This window comes from Anolis carolinensis, chromosome 2 (assembly GCF_035594765.1).
Source record: "Anolis carolinensis isolate JA03-04 chromosome 2, rAnoCar3.1.pri, whole genome shotgun sequence".
Classification (NCBI taxonomy): domain Eukaryota; kingdom Metazoa; phylum Chordata; class Lepidosauria; order Squamata; family Dactyloidae; genus Anolis; species Anolis carolinensis.
The window spans coordinates 215,121,430-215,145,996 of NC_085842.1; the positions used below are offsets into that span (position 1 = coordinate 215,121,430).

Genomic DNA, 24,567 nt, shown 5'->3' on the forward strand with positions numbered 1-24,567 from the left:
TTTCATGGATCTATATGAAGTCTGAGAGTGCATCTTGCTCAAACAGGGATTGCACTGTACTTTTGATAGTTCATTTTATTTTTATGATTGATATTTGAGGCTCTAAGAGGAATGCTCCCACATCTTGCTCAAATTAGGCCCACCTCCAGTGTAACACTCTGTGAAGTTTTGGAGCTGATATTCAAAAATCCAAGGAGCCCCAGTGGCGAAGTGTGTTAAAGCACTGAGCTGTTGAACTTGCAGACCAAAGGGTCCCAGGTTCAAATCCTGGGAGTGGAGTGAGCACCCGCTGTTAGCTACAGCTCCTGCCAACCTAGCAGTTCAAAAACATGCCAATGTGAGTAGATAAATAGGTACCGCTCCGGTGGGAAGGTAACGGCGCTCCATGCAGTCATGCTGGCCACATGACCTTGAAGGTGTTTACGGACAATGCCGGCTCTTCGGCATTGGAGATGAGCACCAACCCCCAGAGTCAGATATGACTGGACTTAACGTCAGGGGAAACCTTTACCTTTACCTTTTACCAGTGTAACAGGTCTGGAACCACAAAAGAACAACAAATAGCACCATCACCTGCAGTCATTCATCACCTCTCCCACTTTTTTGTGGGCAAATGCGTGAAACTTGTTAGATCCATCTGATAACTTGTTAGATCCATCTGAGGATGATGAAGACACTAAACATTTTTCATATCATGGCTGAGTCATAAATCCAAATGGAAACTAGCTTATTTATTTAATATGCTGTCTTTCTCCCAGAGCAGCTCACCAAAAGTATGAACTAAAACAATACAATTTTAAAACTCTATGACTCTATATCCTGGTATATAGGGCCTGTCTGGAAAGGCCCTTAGTGTCAGCCCACAGAGACATTAAAATATCCCATTAAAACAATAAATTGAAAACAGCATGAACTATTTTAAAATTGCTGTGAAGTTCTAGGAGCTGATGTCCAAAAACCCACTCTGCTCCAGGAGAGTGTTGAGTAGGTCCTGAGATACCCATAAGACAGAAGTAGTACCCCACCACACCTAAGCAGAAATCTCTGTGGACTGACACTGAGTGCCCATCCAAACAGGCCCTATATTCCAGGATATAGACCCACAGAATTATAAAGTTGGAAGAGACCTTGTGGGCCATCCAGTCCAACCCCCGGCCAAGAAGCAGGAAAATCACATTCAAAGCACCCTCGACAGATGGCCATCCAGCCTCTTTTTAAAAGTTTCCAAAGAAGGAGCTTCCATCACACTCCGGGGCAGAGAGTTCCACTGCTGAACAGCTCTCACAGTTAAGAAGTTCTTCCTGATGTTCAGGTAGAATCTCCTTTCCTGTAGTTTGAAGCCATTGTTCTGCATCCTAGTCTCCAGGGCATTAGAAAACAAGCTTGCTCCCTCCTCCCTGTGACTTCCCCTCACATATTTATACATGATCCCAAGTTTTCTGTTTATCCCCGCTTATCTGGCAGTGCGGACTCATATAATCCAGTTTAAAGCAGAAAACCTGGGATCATGTCTTGGGATATAGGGTCTATCTGGAAGATCTCTGCATCCTTGGATTTTCTGCATTGCATTAGGTTTCCATGCAGAAACGTGGGGCATTCTGGGTTCGTACGGAAAGAGATCATGGAGTAGTAGAAACCTCTTTAGAACATTGATTGGCACAGCTTGCCAGCATTAATAGTATGCTTCACAAGCAGAAGTTAAACTGAAAGGCAAATCTTTACATATGTAAATGCCCAAATGATTTGAGTTTGGTTGCTTTACGTATTTCCACCTCATTGAACTGTCCCCGAGAGTTCAGTTTGTCTGTGTTGTTGACGTGGCAGATGGATCAGGTGCAAACCCATCTCAGAGCTATTCCTAGAACTATATGCATGCTTCAGTTGGTTTGTGATTCAGATACATTTGATCTTGGAATTTAAAGCAGAAGTGTGTGGAACAAAGAGCCAGTGACCCCATTTCCTCTGCACGAAGCAGACAATCTTACAGGAAACTTAAAATTTGCGTTATGTTAAGTGCCAGAAACAAAAGTCTTAAAGTTGTGTTTTTTTTTTTGAAATTATTTTGAAAAAAATACATTTCTTTTCTCCTTACACTCTGGCTGTGATGCCAGATTAATCTCTGCATCTTTGTTTCTAATTGCTTTTAAATAAGCAGGCCATTTTCTTATTTTGTTTTGCATATTTATTGTGCCTGAAACTGGATGGTGTGGAGCTCTTCCTTGGAGTCATAAACCAATGACAAGTAGAGAAGGAGGAAGCTGTACTGTGGCTGCATGGATTTGAACTAGGGTTATAGGTACTCCATAATAAAAGACAGAAAGGACATTGAATTCACAGTCTTAAAATTCCGTGGTACTGTGAATACCACAAACTACAAATTATGCTAATCTAATCATAGGGTTGCTGTGAGTTTTCCGGGCTGTGTGGCCATGTTCCAGAAGCATTCTCTCCTGATGTTTCACCCACATCTATGGCAGGCATCCTCAAAGGTTGTGAGGTCTGTTGGAAACTAGGCAAGTGGGGTTTATATATCTGTAGAATGTCCAGATATATAAAGAAAGGACTCTTGTCTGCTTGAGGCAAGTGTGAATGTTGCAAATGGCCAAAACGTCAGGAGACAATGCTTCTGGAACATGGCCATACAGCCCGAAAAACTCACAGCAACCCAGTGATCCCAGCCATGAAAGCCTTCGACAACACAAATCTAATCAGTTTCCATATTGTAAATGGAATTGTCTTATGGAGTAGAGGAAAAATAGGAAGTTCATGCTTACAAAAGTGGGGAATAATGCCTGAATAAGACAATTGTGTCATAGAAAACAAAATATTGAAGGGGGATCTTAATGCACATTCCAAAACACAGCAAACTATGTCTATATTTGTAGTTTGGTATACATGTTTATTCAGATTGAAGTCCCATGGAGTTCAGTAGGGTTCACTCTCAGGCATTCTACTGATCCTTTTGAACAATCTTGATGCTGGATTGCCAGTGCCATTGCTTTCTACCAGCTGACTGCCATATACTCTTGGCAATTGACATTAAAGTTAACTCTGAAGCTGCTAAAGTAGAATAATACCACTATAACAATGTATTGAGATAGAACCGAAAAGCCTATGGACCCTTGAACCTGTCAAGGCTGCTTCCAGGGGAAAATGTAACACTGGGGGCATATCTGCACTGGTAATATATTGCAGCTTGAAACCGATTTAGGAGGAATTGGTTTAACTATATGGGCCTGTGTTTTTGTGTCGGAGTGCAGCTACACAGTACAGTTAATGAATTTGACACCACGTTTAACTCCTGTGACATAATTCTATGGAATCATAAGAGTTGTAGTTGTATCAGGACTTAACCTTTTCTGCTAAAGAGGGGTGATGTCTCGCCAAACTGCAAATCCCAGTATTCCCTAGTGATATTACACCAGGCTAGAATGATATAGGTAAAGGTAAGGCACAGGTTTTCCTCTGACATTAAGCCTAGTCGTGACCAACTCTGGGGGTTGGTGCTCATCTCCATTTCTAAGCCAAAGAGCCGGTGTTGTCGATAGACACCTCCAAGGTCATGTGGCCGGCATGACTGCATGGAGCACACTTACCTTCCTGTTGGAGCAGTACCTATTGATTTACTCACATTTGCATGTTTTCGAACTGCTAGGTTGGCAGAAGCTGGGCCAACAGTGGGTGTTCATTCCGCTCCGCTGATTCGAACCTGCGACCCTTCGGTCTGCAAGTTCAGCAGCTCAGCGCCTTAACACGCTGCACCCCTGGGGGGCCCAGAATGATGTAATAAGAGTTAAATCTTGGCCAATTTGCAAAGGGGACTAACAACAACAACAAGGACCCTTCCCATGCTAGATAGTGTGTACATTTAATCAAAGCTTTTATGACATGGTTTCCAGTAATAAGTTTGTTACCTTCTGCAATAAATATATGAAATATCGGACATAAATCCTTAACACTAGTATTAAGCCATAGAAGTTAAAGTGGTGTCAAACTTCATTAATTCAACAGTGAAGAGCCAGTCTCAGTTGTGCTTAAATAGATGAAAGTGCTACAGAGTTTTAAGACTTTGTCATCAAGGCAGGGATGATGATGAAAGGGGAAATTTACAGTCTCTAGCAGCTGCATAGTTTCTTTATAAATATAGTTGTGAAAAGAAAGAGGGTGGATCTGACAGCTTTGCTATCTTAATGCTTGGCTCAAGCCTCATGGCTCTCACTTCCTTCCTGCCTTTCCCACTGTGATTATTTATTATTGCACTGTCGCAAAGCTAAAACTGCCTGCTTCATGTAAGCCTTCCTAAAAGGTAATCATACTGAGCTACACCTAGACGTAATTACCATTTTTAATGATGGCATTTTTCATAACTAACTAGTGACTAGCTGTGCCCGGCCACGCCTTGCTGTGGCAAAGTATGGTGGTATGGGAAATAAAGTATTGAGGAATTGGTGGTAGTTAAGGTGAAGGGTAAAGGTTTTCCCCTGACATTAAGTCCAGTCATGTCTGACTCTGGAGGTTGGTGCTCATCTCCATTTCTAAGCCGAAGAGCCGGCGTTGTCCGTAGACTCCTCCAAGGTCATGTGGGATGACTACATGGAACGGCGTTACCTTCCCACCGGAGCAGTACCTATTGATGCACTCACATTTGCATGTTTTCGAACTTCTGGGTTGGCAGAAGCTGGAGCTAACAGTGGGGGCTCTCTCCACTCCCCCAATTCAAACCTGTGGCCTTTCAGTCCAGAAGTTCAGCAGCTCAGCGCTTTAACACGCTGTGCCATCAGGGGATATTATTTCCTAAAGATTGTGAATATACAATATTTCTGATTGGTTTTTTTTTGTTTGTTGGAGGCAAGTATGAATGCTACAATTAGGAAAAATGATTAGGATGTAATGGCCTTGCAGCTTTAAAGCCTGGCTGTTTCCTCCCTGAGTGAATTTTTTGTTGGGAGGTGTTAGCTGGCCCTGATTGTTTCCTGTCTGGAATTCCCTTGTTTTCAGAGTGGCGTTGTTTGTGATATTTTATGTGCTTCTACTGTCTGTGGCCCTGAGAAAACAGAGGATTTTCCAGACTTTGATGATGGGAATACTTTGTTGGGAGGTGTTAGCTGGCCCTGATTGTTTCCTGTCTGGAATACCCTTGTTTTCAGAGTGATGTTGTTTGCGATATTTTATGTGCTTCTACTGTCTGTGGCCCTGAGAAAACAGGATTTGCCAGACTTTGATGATGGGAATACTTTGTTGGGAGGTGTTAGCTGGCCCTGATTGTTTCCTGTGTGGAATTCCCCTGTTTATTTACTGTCCTGGTTTTAGAGATTATATTGTTCTGCATTATTCTATCCCAGTATTTATTTCATATTAAAGAAGAATCTCACTTATCCAACATTCGCTTATACAATGTTCTGGATTATCCAATGCAGTCTGCCTTTTCATAATCAATGCTTTTGTAGTCAGTGTTTTAAATTCATTGTGATATTTTAGTGGTAAATTTGTAAATACAGTACAGTAGAGTCTCACTTATCCAACATAAACGGGCTGGCAGAACGTTGGATAAGCGAATATGTTGGATAATGAGGAATTAAGGATAACCCTATTAAACATCAAATTAAGTTATGATTTTACAAATTAAGCACCAAAACATCATGTTAGACAACAAATTTGTCAGAAAAAGTAGTTCAGTACACAGTAATGCTATATAGTAATTACTGTATTTATGAATTTAGCACCAAAATATCACGATATATTGAAAGCATTGACTACAAAAATGCGTTGGATAATCCAGAACGTTAGATAAGCGAGTGTTGGATAAGTGAGACTCTACTGTAAATACTACATAGCATTACTGCACATGGAACTACCTTTTCTGTCACATTTGTTGTATAATATGATGTTTTGGTGCTTAATTTGTATAACGATTACCTAATTTGATGTTTAATTGGCTTTTCCTGAATCCCTTCTTATTATCCAACATATTCACATCCTGCCGGCCTGTTTACGTTGGATAAGTGAGACTCTACTGTATATTTCTAATCTTATATTATCTGCTCAGAACTGGATTATCTGAGGCCCCTTCTTCACAGCTGTATAAAATGCACACTGAAGTGGATTATATGGTAGTGTGGAGTCAAGATAATCCAATGCAAAGCAGATAATATAAGATTATAAATGGGTTATATAGCTGTGTGGAAGGGCCTTGAGTCTACACTGTCATATAATCCAGTGCAAATTAGATAATCTGTGGAAGACCTCTAAGTGAGGCCTAAATCTGCCTGTCCCCTAACTGAAACCTGGCTATCCCTTGGTTGCTAGGCAACCAAGTGGGCAGAGATTAGCCCTCTAAACTGGCAGCAATTGGATAAAAAAAATTATTGTTCTCCCTCTAATTAGGACTTTATTTTTCTTTTCTTTTTGTTGTATCAACCTTGAGGCGTGGATGATGGGTTGTGTTGTCAAATTTTGAGGTTGGGGGGCCTGTACTTTTGTTGTTTTGTGAATCGCCGTGATGCCATCACTCTTTTATATATATAGATTTGTGCATTGTCATCTTGGGTGCTCACAGGGTTCAGTGGTTCTCACCCTGTGGGTCCCCAGATGTTTTGGCCTTCAACTTCCAAAAATCCTAACAGCTGGTAAACTGGCTGAGATTTCTGAGAGTTGTAGGCCAAAACACAACTGGGGACCCACAGGTTGAGAACCACGGAATTAAATGTACGTGATGAGTTTGTAGCTGAGCTGAGGTGGGCTTTGCAGGTGATCTAATTCAGTATTGTCACTGCAGATTTAATGCATTTGATAGCACTTTAACTGCCATAGTTCAAGGTATTGGAATTCTGGTATTTGTTGTGAGATGAGGCATCAACACTGGCAGAGAGTGCTGAAAGCCTTGTAAAACTACAACTCCCGGATTTCCAAAGCATTGAGCCATGACAGTTAAAGTATCAAACTGTGTTAGTTCTACAGTGTAGATCATGCATGGGCAAACTTGAGCCCTCCAGGTGTTTTGGGTTTCAACTCCCACAATACCTAACAGTCTATTGGCTATTAGAAATTGCGGGAGTTAAAGTCCAAAACACCTGAAGGGTCAAAGTTTGTCCAGTCCCGGTGTAGATGCACCCTATTCTAGTCATCTGGGAGGAAACCGGTGGGCTGTAACACATTTCATATGCAGGTTTGGGTATTGCTTGTTAGAGTAAAGACCTGGGCATTTTTGGCTGTTTTTACTGAAATGCAGAAGCAACTTTACAACTATGTGTGTGCATGTGCCTTATATTGTATTGTTTCTTACGCTGCCTCAAAAAGCAGTGGAAAAGTACTTGGAAATTAAATTAAATTAATGTGTCTGTGTTGAACAGTACTAAACAAGAAGATTATCCTCGTCACTTATGGATTACAATATTGTTTTGATCCCAGGCTGGAGTCCACATCTAGCTGAGTTTTTTTTCAAGTCCAGATGGAAATCAAGCAGTATGACTCGGTTGTAGCTCCCTACAACACAGAAGGGAAATTACACTTCTCTCCCCATTTAAAATTGCCTTTCAAGCTTAACAAACATGAGAAAGAAGCAGCTGTAGTCTCTTCAGGAATTTTATGATACAGCATGGCATTTTTAGAACAGAGATAGGAACTGTATTTGAGTCATAACACAAATTGTGTTTTTATGGGTTCTCTCTACTTGATTAATAACATAAGTTGTGTTTTTATAGGTTCTCTGCCTTTTTATCACTGCCTTATTTCATGTAATAGAATTGACTTATCTTTATGTGAAATACACAAATTGGTTTTTTGCCATAATTATTTGGGTACTGTTGTAGTAGACATGCATGAATTATACTTAGAAAAGGAAACAGTTGTTTCTGAAGTTGTAAAAATGCCCTAGACCACCTTTCCCCAAACTGTGCCCTCCGGCAATGTTAAACTGTCCATCATCCTCAGTCAACATGACCAATGGGAGTTGAAGGGAACTTGGAGGGCACCACTTGTGTGGAGGTACATTGGCTAGAAAGTTGTGGGAGATGTTGTTTTAAAAAGGAACTTTTCAAAGCTGTAGCTAAGACTCCGCTTGTCGTTTCATTGATATAATGAAATATAATATAATATAAGGACTTGGAGGTATACTTTTGTTTAGTGTTGTCATAATCAGTACTACCTTCGATAACTGCCCTGAAAATATCTTGTATTTTTTCTGAGCCTGAGTCATGCCAGGGCAATCCAGTTGATTACTTTCCCAGGACTTCAACTAAATGAGTCAAAAGTTGCTGAGAAGAGAAAACCATAAATTACTCAATGTCCTTTTGATCTTTCCTCATTATAATGGTTAGGCACGTTCTTATAATTACAATGGAGAATATAGATTATACAGTTAGCATTGCAGTGGTAGAGAAATGTGACGGCAAGTATATTGTGATGGATAGAATGATGGTCTGCTATTGCTACATGGAAAGGAGTTGAATCACATGGCCATTACAATCCATTCCATGGGGTTATATGGTATTTTAAGGATTATTCCATACTATTTTGCCTAACGTACCTTGAAGGGTGGTTGGTATAGGACTTGGAGGTATACTTTTTGGAAATAATAACTTCTTTGGTAGCATGACCGCTTCCTACACTGGCTGGAAAATTCCAGAAGTTGTTCTCCAAAGTAGTTTCCTAATCTGAATTGTGGGATTAAGACCAAAAAACAGCATATAGTCAGCCCTCCAAATTTTCATTTTTTAGAATTTAACTATATGTAGTCTTTAGGAATCTCTAGATCCTTCAGCATGCCTCTGTGTTCAGCTTCCACCATAGAGTTGTGCTGGAAGACCTAGGCCAGTGGTTCTCAACCTGTAGGTCCCCAGATGTTTTGGCCTTTTTAACTCCCAGAAATCCTAATAGCTGGTAAATTGGCTGGGATTTCTGGGAGTTGTAGGCCAAAACACTTGGGGACCCACAGGTTGAGAACCACTGACCTAGGGGAAATTCTTCTGTTGGCATTTGTAGGTCCTCCGGTATGATTCTGTAGTCAACATCCCACAGAGTTGCATCGGAGGACCCAGAGATTCCTGAAGATGTTTTCTGGGTATAAAAAAGATGGTCCACTTGAAGGTCAGCTGGTTTAAACTAAGGAAGCGTGTGGTTGTGGCTAACAGATACTGCCTTGTTCTCTTTCTCAAAAGACACTCTTGAAAACATAGACATTGAGAGTCTTTTGCTTTCAGGAATCTAGTCTTGCTTAAAGCTAATGGGAGTGTAAGGGTGCTTCTATATTGCAGAATTAATGCAGTTTGGCAGCACTTCAGCTGCCATGGTTCATTATATTCCCATTAACCTTAAGCAACACTAGCTTCCTTAAAGCAAAATATTTCTCTTGGATTTCAAGGGATGTCTTCTGAGAAAGAGAACAAGGCGGTATGTGTTGACCACAAGCCCGTGCTTCCTTAGTTTCTCAACCTGTGGGTCCCCAGGTATTTTGGCCTACAACTCCCATAAATCCCAGCCAGTTTACCAGCTGTTAGGATTTCTGGGAGTTGAAGGCCAAAATATCTGGGGACTCACAGGTTGAGAATCACTAGTGTAGACCATATGACCTTAATACTGAACACAAAAAAGTGGGGAAATGTATGAATTTGTTGTTGCTGATTTTGCATCCCTTGGCCACTTAAGACTTTTAAATAAAATACGTTGAACAGACTATATTCAGGATGTTTCACAACTCTTTTTTTTTCTTATATTAGGGTGGAGAGGAGACATTCAATCGTGCAAAGCTTCTAAATGTTGGCTTCAAAGAAGCTCTGAAAGACTATGACTACGACTGCTTTGTATTTAGTGATGTTGACCTAATCCCAATGGATGACAGAAACATCTACAAGTGTTACAGCCAACCCCGACATCTCTCAGTCTCAATGGATAAATTTAATTTTCGGTAAGTTGTTGTTGCAGTTTATATGGAGCTACTAACATCACATGGGAGCCCCTGGTGGTGCAGCATGTTAAAGCACTGAGTTGCTGAACTTGCAGAGCAAAAGGTCGCAGGTTCGAATCCGGAGAGCGGAGTGAGCACCTGCTGTTAACCCCAGCTTCTATCAACCTAGCAGTTTGAAAACATGCAAATGTGAGTAGATCAATAGGTACCACTCCAGCGGGAAGGTAATAGCGCTCCATGCAGTCATGCCAGCCACATGACCTTGGAGGTGTCTATAGAAAATGCCGGCTCTTCGGCTTAGAAATGGAGATGAGCACCAACCCCCAGAGTCAGACATAACTGGACTTAATGTCAGGGGAAAACCTTTACATTTACCTACTAACATCACATAGGCTGGTGTTATCCTGGATCAGTTGATGACAGGACCATGTAACCTGGTGGGCTTGCCTAACAAGAACAGAAGACCCATCGTATTTAATTAATGTATTCTAAGGAGGGTTAAATTCCCTTCTAGAGTGATATGAGTGCTGAAATATCCTTTAGTCCAGGATTTAGGACATTAGTTTGCTTGGAAAAGATTTTGTTAGAGCAACAACAGAATAGTCTGGATATCTGTTCTGTTAGTCTTGTCTTTAAACTGTGACATTTTTAATATGTTACTTTGGAAACACATTCTTTATATACTCATGTATAAACAGGGACATTTTAGCAAAAAGATTCTGGGTCAACGTACCCAGGGAACATTGTGACCATTGAATCTACATGTTGACTCATCATTCAACAACTGATCTGCCAACTATTGAGATTCAGACCCATATCAGCTGTTACTATCTCAGTTTGAGATTATTATCTCACCTGAAGCAAAAGTGTAAGATGAATTCATTGCTAAGAAAAGAAAAATGAAAGGTAATAACTTTTTCCTGTGTGTTTTTTGTAGGAGAAAACAAGAACCTAGTAGTCTTTGTTTTGTGCAATAGGTCTTTTTGGTTACGTGACTAATTGGTCTATAATGGTGGTATTTTACATTACTAATTGCCTTGGAAAAGGGGTTCAGTTAATTCTGAATTCAATCCATCCCTTATTTTAAGATGGTGCAGAGTTTTATCATTTTCAGTCATACATCTGTGTCTTATGTATTTTTAATTGAAAGATTTTTTTATGTGGCAGTTCCTAATGATTCTTTTACATACTTTCTGATACAATCAGTCCTTTTGTTTAGACGTGTAATCTTAGTTTCCCTGTGATGTGTGTGTGTGTGTGTCAGGAGCGACTTGAGAAACTACAAGTCACTTCTGGTGTAAGAGAATTTGCCATCTGCAAGGACGTTGTCCAGGGGACGCCCAGATGGGAGTCTTCTCTCATGTCCCCGCATGGGAAGCTGGAGCTGACAGATGAGAGGTCAACCTGCTCCCCGGATTTGAACCACAACCTTTCTGTTAGCAGTCCTGCCAGCACAAGGGTTTAATCCATTGCGCTACCGGGGGCTCCCTCTATGATAACAAAAGTATATTTATTTTTGACTTACAATTTTGTTTTCCAGCTTACCTTACAACCAATACTTTGGGGGAGTATCTGCTTTAAGCAAGGAGCAATTCCAAAAAATCAATGGGTTTCCCAATAACTATTGGGGCTGGGGAGGTGAAGATGATGACATTTATAACAGGTAAGGATTCATTGCTTCTCTTGGATATGGATTGATTTCTCTGTATTTGTTGCTGTTATTTGCTGTCACGTCAGCTTTCAACAAAGAACAACTCCATGATGAGAGACCTTTGAGAGCCAGTCCTGGTTATAATAATAATAATAATAATAATAATAATAATAATAATAATAATAATAATAATAATAATAATGGAAAAGCTGATAAGGAGAAGACCTGGCTATGGTTCACGAATGGGACCCTGAAGAAGAAGACAGAAGGCCTGATCCTTGCAGCCCAGGAGCAAGCCATCAGAACAAATGCAATTAAGGCCAAGATCGAAAAATCAGCTGATGACCCAAAATGCAGACTGTGCAAGGAAGCTGACGAAACCATGGATCATATCCTCAGCTGCTGTAAGAAAATCACACAGACAGACTACAAACAGAGGCACAACTATGTGGCCCAAATGATTCATTGGAACTTATGCCTCAAGTACCACCTTCCAAGTAGCAAAGAACTGGTGGGATCACAAACCTGCAAAAGTATAGGAAAATGAACACGCAAAGATACTGTGGGACTTCTGAATCCAGACTGACAAAGTTCTGGAACACAACACACCAGACATCACAGTTGTGGAAAAGAAAAAGGTTTGGATCATTAATGTTGCCATCCCAGGTGACAGTCGCATTGATGAAAAACAACAGGAAAAACTCAGCCGCTATCAGGACCTCAAGATTGAACTTCAAAGACTCTGGCAGAAACCAGTACAGGTGGTCCCGGTGGTGATCGGCACACTGGGTGCCGTGCCGAAAGATCTCAGCCAGCATTTGGAAACAATAGACATTGACAAAATTACGATCTGTCAACTGCAAAAGGCCAGCCTGCTGGGATCTGCATGCATCATCCGAAAATACATCACACAGTCCTCGACACTTGGGAAGTGTTCAACTTGTGATTTTGTGATACGAAATCCAGCATATCTATCTTGTTTGCTGTGTCATAATAAAATAATAATAATAATAATAATAATAATAATAATACAATGATGATGATGATGATGATGATGATGATGATGATATACTTTATTTATATTCTGCTCTATCTCCCCAAGGGGACTCAGAGTGGATTACAGGTACATATAGATGGCAAACATTCAATGCCATTATACTTCCCTCCTGATGTAAACTCATGACAAACTAAAATGGATATTCCTGATGGTGATACAAAGTACTGTATATGCCCCCAAGTCCTTTGTCAGTCATTCCTGCTGGGTGTTGCAGTCACAAACAATATGTGTGCTCTTTTTCAATCTGCATTTTATAAACTCTTCAGTTTACTCAATGATCAGCCTACAAAGTGTTGGAGTTCAACAGTACACTGCCCAAGTCTCCAGTCCTCAATGAAGAATAGTTAGTTAGCTTAGAATATGCTGAGGGAAATCCCTTCTCCCCTGTCTCCTGAATGACAGCTGGAATGTATCTATTTCTTCTCTCCTCTCTGTTTCTGCTCTCATTCTGATTGGTTGTACAGAATCGATACTTTGCAGGTGCATGTCTTTTTGTCTTTTGACTTTCTATTTTGACATCTTGGTGTGTGCTGTGTGTATTGAGATCTTGTTCTACTTGTGTGTCAGGAGAGGTGAAACCCTAAAAGTGATGGGTTTAGTTAGAGTAGCTAGGACCCAGTTCTTAACTATTAAGAAATGTAGTTATTATTTTTTGTAAACAAACCTTTTGTGATTTTAAAGACAGAACTCTGCATGTTTGCTTCTTAAGCTCTAAATTCTTTACAGCCACATGGCACTTCACGCTCTGCTTGCTGTGAGCTGAATGCTCAGCCATAATTAGCCTGCTTTTGCAATCAGCTGTTGTCTCTTTAAATTTGATTCTTAAAGGAATAAAGGTGTTTCCCGGAGTGGAGGAGTCCCAAATGCAAAAAAAGCAGGATAGCAGTTATGCTTAGGATTAGTTCAGAAAGAAGAGGTGTGAATTTGGTGTCAATCCGTTAATGTGTGGCTGCGGAGGTCCTGGGATTAACAAAAACGCCAGCAGCCTGAGAGGGAAGAAAGTATATTATGAGAGGCTAGTTTCAAGTGGAAAAAGGGAAAGCTCTCATGCTGGAGTCAAGAAAGAGATAGATACATAATAACCACCATGAGAAGAGAAGGTTAAAAGGTATTGATATTTTTATTAGGGATTAGTTAACAATATTTAGGGTTAGAGGGGGAGGCAGAAGAAGAGATTCGGACACATTGAGAACTGCTGCTGGAACACACATTTCATAGTTGGCTGGTTCAGCAGGGCTCTTTTCCGGATCTGTGGAACTCCCTGCTGCAGGTCAGATTAGGTTGAGTGCAGGAAGTCTATTTTGCTCGACCTCAAGTTGACAGTATGCTGCTGCTCACTGTATGGTTTTAACAATTCTGCTAAAGTGCATGCTATGTTGTTCTTCTTAACTCAGATGAGAGCTGTGAGTGTGTTATTCCATTCCAGCTGCCTGTATGTGAGCTGGATGTTGGGTTATTTTCAATACAATAAAAAGAAATGTGTTGTATTCCTGTTGTTATTGCTGTTAGGAACCTATCACAGGGTTTTCTTGCCAATATTTGTCCAGAGGAGGTTTATTTTTGCCTTCCTAAAGAGTGTGTCTTGCTCAAGGTTACCCAGTAGATTTGCATGGCCAAGTGGGGACTTGAACCCTGGTCTCTCTCCAGAATTGTAGCCTAATCCGTAGACCACTCATCACAGTAGCTCAGGTATGAGCAAACTTTGGCCCTCCAGGTGTTTTGGACTTTGGAAGCACATACTCTATATACTTCGACTTTCCAGGTGTTTTGGACTTTGGAAGCAAATACTCTATATACTCACATGTAAACAGAAATTTTAGGCAAAAAAAACTGGGTCAACTTACCCAAGGATCATTGTGACCATTGAATCCGCATGTTGACCGGTCAGCTGTTAGGAATTGTGGGAGTTGAAGTCCAAAACACCTGGAGGGCCGATGTTTGCCCATACTTGCATGAGCTCCTGCTGCAATGAAGGGAAAATGCAATTGATACACTGACTAGCAATTGAATTTAGGCTATTCTGTCCTTGCATATTTGATTCTGCTCACTCTTTGGGTTTTTTTTGGCTCAGCTTTTGGGGATGGGAATAGAAACATTCATTGTAGAACGGTTCTATTTCTATTGTTTTAGGTAAAAGCTATTTTATGAACTGCTTCTATATAAGGCTAGTTTGCTCAATTTTGGGTTCCTGCCCAGGCTATTACAAATAGAGCAGTTGAGTCATCATATTAGTTACTGGGGCAACTTATTTTCACCATAGAACATAAATATCTGGCTTCATTCAGGTTCCGACGCCCTCACAATGAAGCCTCAAGAAGTATGAAGCCACAAATAATAACTAGTTGTGTTGTTGAAGGCTTTCATGGCCAGAATCACTGGGTTATTGTGAGTTTTCCGGGCTGTATGGCCATGTTCCAGAAGCATTCTGTCCTGACGTTTCACCCACATCTATGGCAGGCATCCTCAGAGGTTGTGAGGTCTGTTGGAAACTAGGCAAGTGGGGTTTATATATCTGCGGAAGGTCTAGGGTGGGAGAAAGAACTCTTGTCTGTTTGAGGCAAGTGTGAATGTTGCAATTGGCAACTTTGACTAGCATTTAATAGGCTTGCAGCTTCAAAGCCTGGCTGCTTCCTGCCTGGGAGAATCCTTTGTTGGGAGGTGTTAGCTGGCACTGATTATTTTCCTGACTGGAATTCCCTTGTTTTCTGAGTGATGTTCTTTATTTACTGTCCTGAGAATGGGCCAGAGATGTCAGTGCCTTAGTCCTTTCATTGCTGGCTGCTGCTTCCTGGCGGATATCAAGTGGTGCAATACAGGCTAAACAGTATAATTTCTCCAGCAGTGAGACAGTAGACACACTGTGATATTGTGGCATGTTTTTTTAAGGACCACATCCACTTTTTTAACGTAGTGAGATGTATTCCACATTTGGCATGCGTATTCAGAAGCAGAGTAGCAAGCGCAAGGGCTAATGTCTTCATTGTATCTAGTTGTGATCCCCAAGTTGTGCCAATCAGCTTTCGTATGATATTATTTCTAGCACCCACTTTTTGCTTGATATTCAAGCAGTGCTTTTTGTAAGTCGGAGAATAGTCCAGGGTAACTCCCAGGTATTTTGATGTGCTGCAATGCTCCAGTGGGATTCCTTCCCAGGTAATCCTCAGAGCTTAAGATGCTGGTCTGTTCTTAAAGTGAAAAGCACACATCTATGTTTTAGATGGATTTGGAATCAACTGCGATAGCTTTATCCTCAGTGAATTTGTTTATTCCCTTTTCAAGATCCAATTGATAGTCCCCACTACATTTTGTACTAACAAAATCACTCTGTGCTTTGTGGGGGAGTACTTTCTAAATCTATCCTGTCCTACATCACTTGCTATTTAATTTCATTGGCTCACTTCAATTTCTTACTATGAGGAGGAAAGCATTTACCTTCTACACACATGAAGCTCACACTTAATTTTATGCACCTCCTGGCTGCACAATCTGTGCAATCGGCCTTCAGCTGTCCACAGCTTACTTTAAAAAAAATCCTAAAAGCAAACTTTAATTTGACCATTTTATTCAGTATACGGGACATCATTTTACTATGCCATTTTATACTGCAGGACTTGAGTATCCATAGATTTTGGGATCCATGGAAGGGGGAGAGGGTATCCTGGAAACAAATCCCAGAAGATACCAAGGATGTCCTTGTAACTTAACTATCACACCTGGCTTGACTGCAAATACTGCTTCCCTGACAGACAAACAATACCTGCTTTTTTCTGTTTACACTACAGATTGGAAATTTGATTTCCTGCCCTCCAGTCCTTGGTTAGGATATTGCAGAAATTCTGTTCCAGGGCTGTTTTATAGTGATTAGCTTTTATCATGAGGGGGCACATAGCTCCTAGCTTTTATCTATTTATGTAAACACCCCCATGCCATTTCTCCCAGGCTCATGGTAGCTTAGAAATCTAATGTAAACATGAAGTCCAGAAAAGCAATCGGAGAAGAAGGGAAAAAATAGGCTCAGCAAATAAATCAGCAACACTGAATATAAGAAAAAACAAATGTGGCTTACACTCCTTCCAAAAGCCAGCAAAACCCATGAGCAGGAGTGCCCCTGTGGTGCCCTTATATAAACACTGAGATTGATAACAGGAATGTTAAGCTAAAGGGAGTCTGCTTGCCTGATTGCTTCAATTGCCAAACTGTTCATATTCATAAAAACTTCTTTCCTTACAATCTACCCTCTTTCAAATATGTGAACACAGAATTAACTTCGATAGTGAAGTGGAAATGTCCTTCTAATCTGATATTTATAGATTAAGTCCAGTGTTAATAATACCTAGAATCAACAGAATATAAGTTAGCTGTGACAAATTAGTCCCAGTTTCTCATTGGTTTCCAAGGTCTGCTTCTTAAAACCCTTTCCCACTGCACAGTTATATCGGGGCCGGGCTTAGCACAGTGGGCTAAACTGCTAGCTGCAAAAAAAATCCTGCCGATTGAAAGGTTGGCAGTTCAAGTCCGGGTCTGGGTGAGCACCTGCCGTTAGCCCCAACTCCCTGCCCACCTAGCAGATTGGAAGCAGAAATGCGAGTAGATAAATAGGTACCACTTTTAGTGGAGAGGCAATAAAGGCATCCTCAAGAGCATCAATTGGGAGGACATCTAAGGACGGACAAAGCTCCTTGGCATAGAAGATGGAGCAAGTGAACTGCCTCGTGGCTGGGGTCAAGCACAGCCTCCATGATGCCAGAAATAAGATGGGAAATGCTTTTACCCTTTGTCTGAGTATTGTCTGTCCTTGTTAATTGTATAACAGCATTGAATGCTTGCCGTATGTGTGTTCTGTAATCCGCCCTGAGTCCCCTCAGGGAGGTAGAACGGAATATGAATAAAATATATTATTGACACAAAGACATAGTATGACACAGCAAACGAGATATATGTGCTGGGTTTCGTATCACAAAATCACAAATCAAACACTTCCCAAGTGTTTAGGACTGTGTGATATACTTTCAGATGATGCATGCAGATCCCAGTAAAGTGGCCTTTTGCAGTTGACAGATCGTAATTTTGTCAATTACCGCTGAGACCACCTGTACTGGTTTATTCCGGAGCCTTTGAAGTTAAGATTTTGAGGTCCTGATAGCGGCTGAGTTTTTCCTGTTGTTTTTCATCAATTCGACTGTCACCTGGTGTGGCGACATCAGTAATCCAAACTTTTTCTTCTTCTCCACAACCATGAGGTCTGGTGTGTTGTGTTCCAAAACTTTGTCAGTCTGGATTCGAAAGTCCCACAGTATTTTTGCATGCTCATTTTCCACTACCTTTGCAGGTTTGTGATCCCACCAGTTCTTTACTACTGGCAGATGGTAATTGTGACATAAATTCCAATTAATCATTGGGGCCACATAGTTCTGCCTTTGTTTGTAGTCTGTCTATGCAATTTTCTTACAGCAGCTGAGGATATGATCAATAGTTTCATCAGCTTCCCTGCACAGTCTGCATTTTGGATCATTCACTAATTTTTCAATCTTGACCTTAATTGCATTTGTTCTGATGGCTTGCTCCTGGGCTGCAAGGATCAGGTCTTCTGTCTCCTTCTTCAGTGTCCCATTTATGAGCCATAGCCAGGTCTTCACCTTATCAACTTTTCCTTCAATTTTGTCAAGGACTGTCTATGCAATGCTTTGTTGTGCCAGCTGTCAGCTCTAGTTTGTAGTGCGGTTTTCTTGTACTGATTCTTTGTCTGCTGTGCTTTGAGAAGTTTCTGATTTTTGACTTCAATCAAAGCAAGTTCTTCATTTTCCTTTACATATTCTGCCAGTTCATGTTTTTCTTCTTTGGCTGCTTGTTTCACTTGTAAAAGTCCTCTGCCACCAAGATGATGATGATGATGATGATGATTATTATTATTATTATTGCACTATGATACCACTATAACTGCCATAGCAACATCTCATGACAATTAACATGGAATCATGTATCTGTAACTGTATGATGTGGAACGGCCTGTTGCTCCAGTGATTCTTTCTGTCGCGTAGAATAAAAACTGGAAGTAGGGCCTATGGCAGTCTTATGTAAGTAATTTTATACAACAGCCTTTCCTTTTGTGTAATTTTGCAGACTAGTTTTTAAAGGCATGGGGATTTCTCGCCCAGACGCTACAATTGGAAAATGTCGAATGATTCGCCATTCAAGAGATCACAAAAATGAACCTAACCCACAGAGGTGAGTCTTTTTCCACCACATTCTGTGCATTTCCATTTTCAAAGAGTCATTTTTTTATATTTCTACTTAAATTATTTAATCATGATAAAGTTTTGATAAAATAAACAGTTTGTGAAACTGATCACTGAAAACCTAGGCCCTTCGTTTATTTATTCAGAAATAATTTCTTTAACTACAAAAAAGGAGAGTTCAAGGATCTTTCAGCAAAGTCATTAAGGGGCAATCAGCCTCATTTATCTGACACCCTTCTGCTAATTCAAACTAGAGTGTCTAGTTGACTCAACTATTGAATTGAGAGCCAACAATTATGTAAATCCGGATAATTCGGTGTAGACCCATTGAATCAGTTGGATTTACATAATTGAGTCAACTAGAGTAGATTCACTGAAGCAACTGGATTTACATGAGTGTCGAGTCATCTTTCAGCAATTGAGTCCATAGTTCTATTTAAGGTGGAACCAACCAGCAGGATTCCAGTATCTGACTCCCATAACCCCTAGCTATTTGTTGTGCTGCATGGGCCCCTGGGCAACGTCTCTGTAGACGACCAATTCTCTCACACCAGAAGCGACTAACAGTATGTTCTCAAGTGGCTTCTACCCTGTTTCCCCGAAAATAAGACAGGGTCTTATATTAATTTTTGCTCCCAAAGATGCACTACGTCTTATTTTCAGGGGATGTCTTATTTTTCCATGAAGAAGAGCTCACATTTATTGTTGAACAACAAAATGAACATTTATTATATACTGTAAAGTAGTTGCCATCACAAACCAGCATAACCAGACAAACTATGAATCCTATCAAGAATTTCTTGTTACTACCATTATTTACATGTACAACAATCTATGGTACCTCTTGCAATTTAGGTTTCACAAGGTTTCCACGCTGATTTCTCTCTATTCTAGTTTCAATGTAGTCATGAATGATGAATAATATAATATACTATAATAATAATATGATAATATAATAATAATATAATGATATACAATATATTAATGAGATAATATAATATAGGATATAATAATAACAGAAAATGATAATAATATGGTATTAATAGGATAATATAATAATGGAATATAATAACAGAATAGCATAATAATATAATAATAATAGGATAATATAATAGAATAATAGAATGGAATAGAATGATATAAAATATATTAATAGGATAATATAAAATGGAATATAATAATAACAGAATATGCTAATAATAATAAAATAATAATATGATAATATAATAGAATAATATTATAGAATATAATGATATAAAATATATTAATAGGGTAATATAAATGGAATTTAATAATAACAGAATAATAATATAATAATATGAAAATATAATAGAATAATAATAGAATAATAATATAATGATATAATAATAATAATAGAAAAATATAATATAATGATTTAAAATATATTAATAGGATAATATAATAATGGGATATAATAATAGTAACAGAATATGATGATAATAATATGGCAATAGAATAATAGTATAAAATAATCAATTTCATGGCATAGGATAGGAAGATGAGAGGAGAATCCCAATGCGTCCTATACCTTTAAGGAGCGAAAGCAGCAGGACGAAAGCCCTCTTCCTTCCCTCCCTCCCACCCTCCCTTGCCCAGGCTCCAGGAGCCAATCAGAAGCCTCTGGGAAGCAAGACAGCATGGCCAGGAGGGAGACGGAAGGAAGGAAGAAACGGCAGCAGCCACGGAAGGTTCTTCAAGCCTCGGCTGGGGGACAGGCAAGGCAAGGCAAGGCAGGGAGGGAAGGAGGCACAGAAAGCAAGCACTTTCCCTCGCTCCCTCCCTCCGGTGTATGAATGAGTGCTGCTTCTGCCCCGTAGCCATGCTTCCCAATGGAACTCTGCTGCAGCCTTAGTTGCTAGGTCTTACTTTCAGGGGAGGCCTTATATTTGGCAATCCCCCCAAACCCCTGCTAGGTCTTATTCTTTGGGGAGGTCTTATTTTCGGGGAAACACGGTATCACAATTTTTAAAATTTGGGATATTAAATGTTCCCGCATACTCAGTACAGAAGAAAAATCCAACTGTAAATCAAATTAACTTTTTTTAATGGGGTGCAGGTGGGGGTATCATCTTATTCTTTGGTAGAAATTTTTTTGGTTAGCTCCTCCTGCCTCTGTCTTCCTGAAGCATCACTACAGGCCTCCAACCCTTTGTATTAACTCCAAACCTTGGTTAGAACACATGTTAACTTTATTTTTGTAAAAACAGTTCACTAAAATTCACTTGCAAGAGGGTAAAGAATTTGGGAACAGGTCAACCGTTCATCTCAAGTGCCCTTTTCTTGTCTTTACAGGTTTAACAAAATTGCTCACACAAAGGAGACCATGATGTCCGATGGGTTGAACACTCTGACCTACACTGTAGAAAAAACTGAGAGATTTCCGTTGTATACAAAAATCACAGTGGATATTGGATCCCCAAAAAGCTAGTGCAACAGAGACACAGGAGAGTCGGAGACTTTGCGTGCCCAGGGACTGCTCATTCCATCAATATGTTATATTTGCTATTTTTATTACAATCAACATGAACACAGATGCCTTGATTTGCCGTATTGGGGCCTTTCTTTCACCTTTTTGAACTGAAAAAGAATTTTAATCCCAAACTTTGCTGCAGAAACCTTTCTCCTTTTCTTTCTGCTTTAGAAACTATGCATAAAACTTTGTAAAGATGTCAATTTTCAGAGAATTTTCAGGTGGAGACACATGCTTGATACGCTGGGAAATCCTCCTCTGCAAGACCGCTGGAAAAGAAAGAAAACTATAACCAAGCACTATTGTGCTTCTGTGTGGTTTCCATTCGACTCATTGGAGAGTAACATTATAGGTTTTCAGTGGATTGGGCTCTATATGTTCACTAGAGTGCTATCCATGTGAAATAATATTTGCAGACAATTTGGAAAACATTACTGTCTTCATAAATTATGATGCATTTAACAGTTACATCAGCTTCTCCATCTCCCCGTTTAATTTTGAAATTAGGCAACATTTATTTAATTCACTGCTGTGGTTACAGTATGAAGGACTGGAAAATGCTGCTAAGGTTGTATGAGTTTACAAGATTTGCTAAATCACCCTTTCTCAAAGACTGAATCATTTCATTTTTGTATAATAGCAGTCAGTTGTTTTCCCTTCCTTCCTTCCAAGAACATGCCTGACTAAAGGAAGAGATGGCCATAAATTCTGTTTCTCTAGCTGAGGAGGTGTTGAGAAATCCGGACTGTTTGCTGCAAAATAGCTCGACATAGCTCCAGTCTCCACTTGTGGGGGGCCACCCTTGCACACAGAACATATTGGCAGGGTTTAAGGCACGCATGGGCAAACTTTGGCCCTCCAGGTGTTTTGGACTTCAACAGCCAGTAGGTTGTTAGGAATTGTGGGTGTTGAAATCCAAAAACACCTGGAAGGCCGAAGTTTGCTCATGTCTGGTTTAAGGGCAAGCACAAACAACAGGTAGCTTAAAAATCTCAGGGGCATCAACTAAATATACCAGAGACCATATACAATAGCACCTTATTAAATAGAGAGTAGGCGTTCACCACTGCCATCCCCGCCCCCAGCATCCTTACCAGGCAGCCTGAATGCTACTGAAAATTGTAGAAAAATAATGAGCCAGAAATCAGTAGTGTAGCCACATGTGGCTTATGAGTCGAACAAGTAGGCTCTCCCTCCACCAGTTTGGTGTTGATCCCTTTATCTATGTTTAGTTTATAACCACACCTTCTAAAATAGTGGTTCTCAACCTGTGTGTCCTCAGATGTTTTGGCCCTCAACTCCCAAAAATCCTAACAGCTGGTAAACTGGCTGGGATTTCTGGGAGTTGTAGGCCAAAAACATCTGGAGACCAATGGTTGAGAACCGCTGTTCTAAAACAAATAGAAGTTGATAACTATAACTGTGTTTTGACATTTGCCCAGTGTCATAACTAACACAAATCCTGCTCCTGGATCAGAAGTGTCACTAGGGTTAGTGTCATCAGGTGCATTAACTTGTGTCCTTCTTACCAGACTAGATCATATTATTGTAACTGAAATACCAAAATCTTCAAGTGTCTGTATTACTGCTCCTGCTGCCTCCTGAGATTGTGCATGTATGTCAATGGTCTGCAACCTGTGGGTCCCCAGATGTTTTTGGCCTTCAATTCCCAGAAATCCTAACAGCTGGTAAACTGGCTGAGATTTCTGGGAATTGTAGGCCAAAACATCTGGGGACCCACAGGTTAAGAACCACTGTTCTAAAACTAATAGAAGTCGATAACTAAAATTGTTCTTGACATTTGCCCAGTGTCATAACTAACACAAATCCTGCTCCTGGATCAGAGGTGTCACTAGAGTTAGTGTCATCAGGTGCATTAACTTGTGGTGTCATCCTTACCAGACCAGATCATAATATTGTAACTAAATATCAGAATCTTCAAGTGTACTCCTGCTGCCTCTTGAGATTGTGCATGTATGTCAGTGGTTCTCAACTTGGGGTCCCCAGATGTTTTTGGCTTTCAACTCTCAGAAATCCTAACAGCTGGTAAGCTGGCTGGGATTTCGGGGAGTTGTAGACCAAAATATCTGGGAACCCCAGGTTGAGAACCACTGGTGTATAGTGCATATGTATGCATTCATGTAAGAAGGAGCAGGGTGGGGCAGTTACTATTACTTGACTGCTTTCCTTAGTCCCTTTAAAGAAGTCACCTGGTGTGACTTGTACCCCCTGATGACACCTGGATTGCCTTCTGTGAATAGATAATTTAATTTTGCTTTTTAGTGTTCCTACCAAGAAATGGCAACTAGTTTGGAATTCTGGGCTCTTAAAGTGGCCCTCTTCATTTGAAAAAAAAAGTCTTGTCAGATGTTTACTATCTTAAAGGTCTAAATAATGTATAAAGGTCAAACAGATTTTCTTTCTTGCAGTGTGTAAAACTTGAAGTGCTGCTGTTAAATTTTATCGTTGCAAACGTGTGAAGAACATGATGTTTAGTGAAGTTATGTACATCTTAATTGCACCATAAAGCAGCACATGAATGCCGCCAAAGTAAACTGTAGGCAAAGTCATGTTGGAATCAGACTTGATTGTATACTCACCTTGTGCACTGGCCTGTTCAATCTTCCAATGGGCTGATACTTAAATGGTGGCAAAGGTGTGCCTTAAAAAATATGTATATCTTCTGTGTCTTTCAGGAATAAGATTATTTTTGTAAACTTTTAATATAGTTGAGTATGAATCTGTTTGGATGTCAGCATTTTTCTCTCCACAACTTCCTAGTGTGTCTGCGGGTGGAAGGTTCAGCTAGATTTATCAAGTTGAAATCCTTATTTTCAAACCTCAAAATCTTTATTCCCCCTTGCATTTTCTTCACATTTATTCTTAAATATATATTTATATTCCACTTGAATATGGGTTTGCAAACCTATTTGGCTATTTAGACCCATTCATCCAGCAACATGGCCACTGAGAAGCTACTTGCTGTTCATCTACACCAGTGGTTCTCAACCTGTGGGTCCCCAGATGTTTTGGCCTACAACTCCCAGAAATCCCAGCCAGTTTACCAGCTGTTAGAATTTCTGGGAGTTGAAAGCCAAAACATCTGGGGACCCACAGGTTGAGAAACACTTCTCTACACAAATTGAGAGAGAAGACTCCATGATGCTGAGCTATAATGGGAGGAAAGTATACTTATCAAACTTTGTTCCATGCAGAACTTGGAAAAGTTAC

At 40.1% G+C, this 24,567-nt stretch overlaps 1 protein-coding gene across 2 annotated transcripts in view; it reads left to right on the forward strand.

Annotated features, from left to right (window-relative positions):
* The window catches only part of b4galt1 (beta-1,4-galactosyltransferase 1), a 66,331-nt gene extending 42,251 nt beyond the window's left edge, over positions 1-24,080 (forward strand). For both annotated transcript variants that reach the window (XM_008116626.3, XM_003224648.4), the window contains 4 exons: positions 9,714-9,901; positions 11,442-11,564; positions 18,730-18,834; positions 21,159-24,080. In XM_008116626.3, the coding sequence (XP_008114833.1) occupies positions 9,714-9,901; positions 11,442-11,564; positions 18,730-18,834; positions 21,159-21,294 (552 nt within the window). In that variant the 3' untranslated portion in view covers positions 21,295-24,080. The remainder of the gene's footprint in view (positions 1-9,713; positions 9,902-11,441; positions 11,565-18,729; positions 18,835-21,158) is intronic.
* The last annotated feature ends 487 nt before the right edge of the window (positions 24,081-24,567 follow it).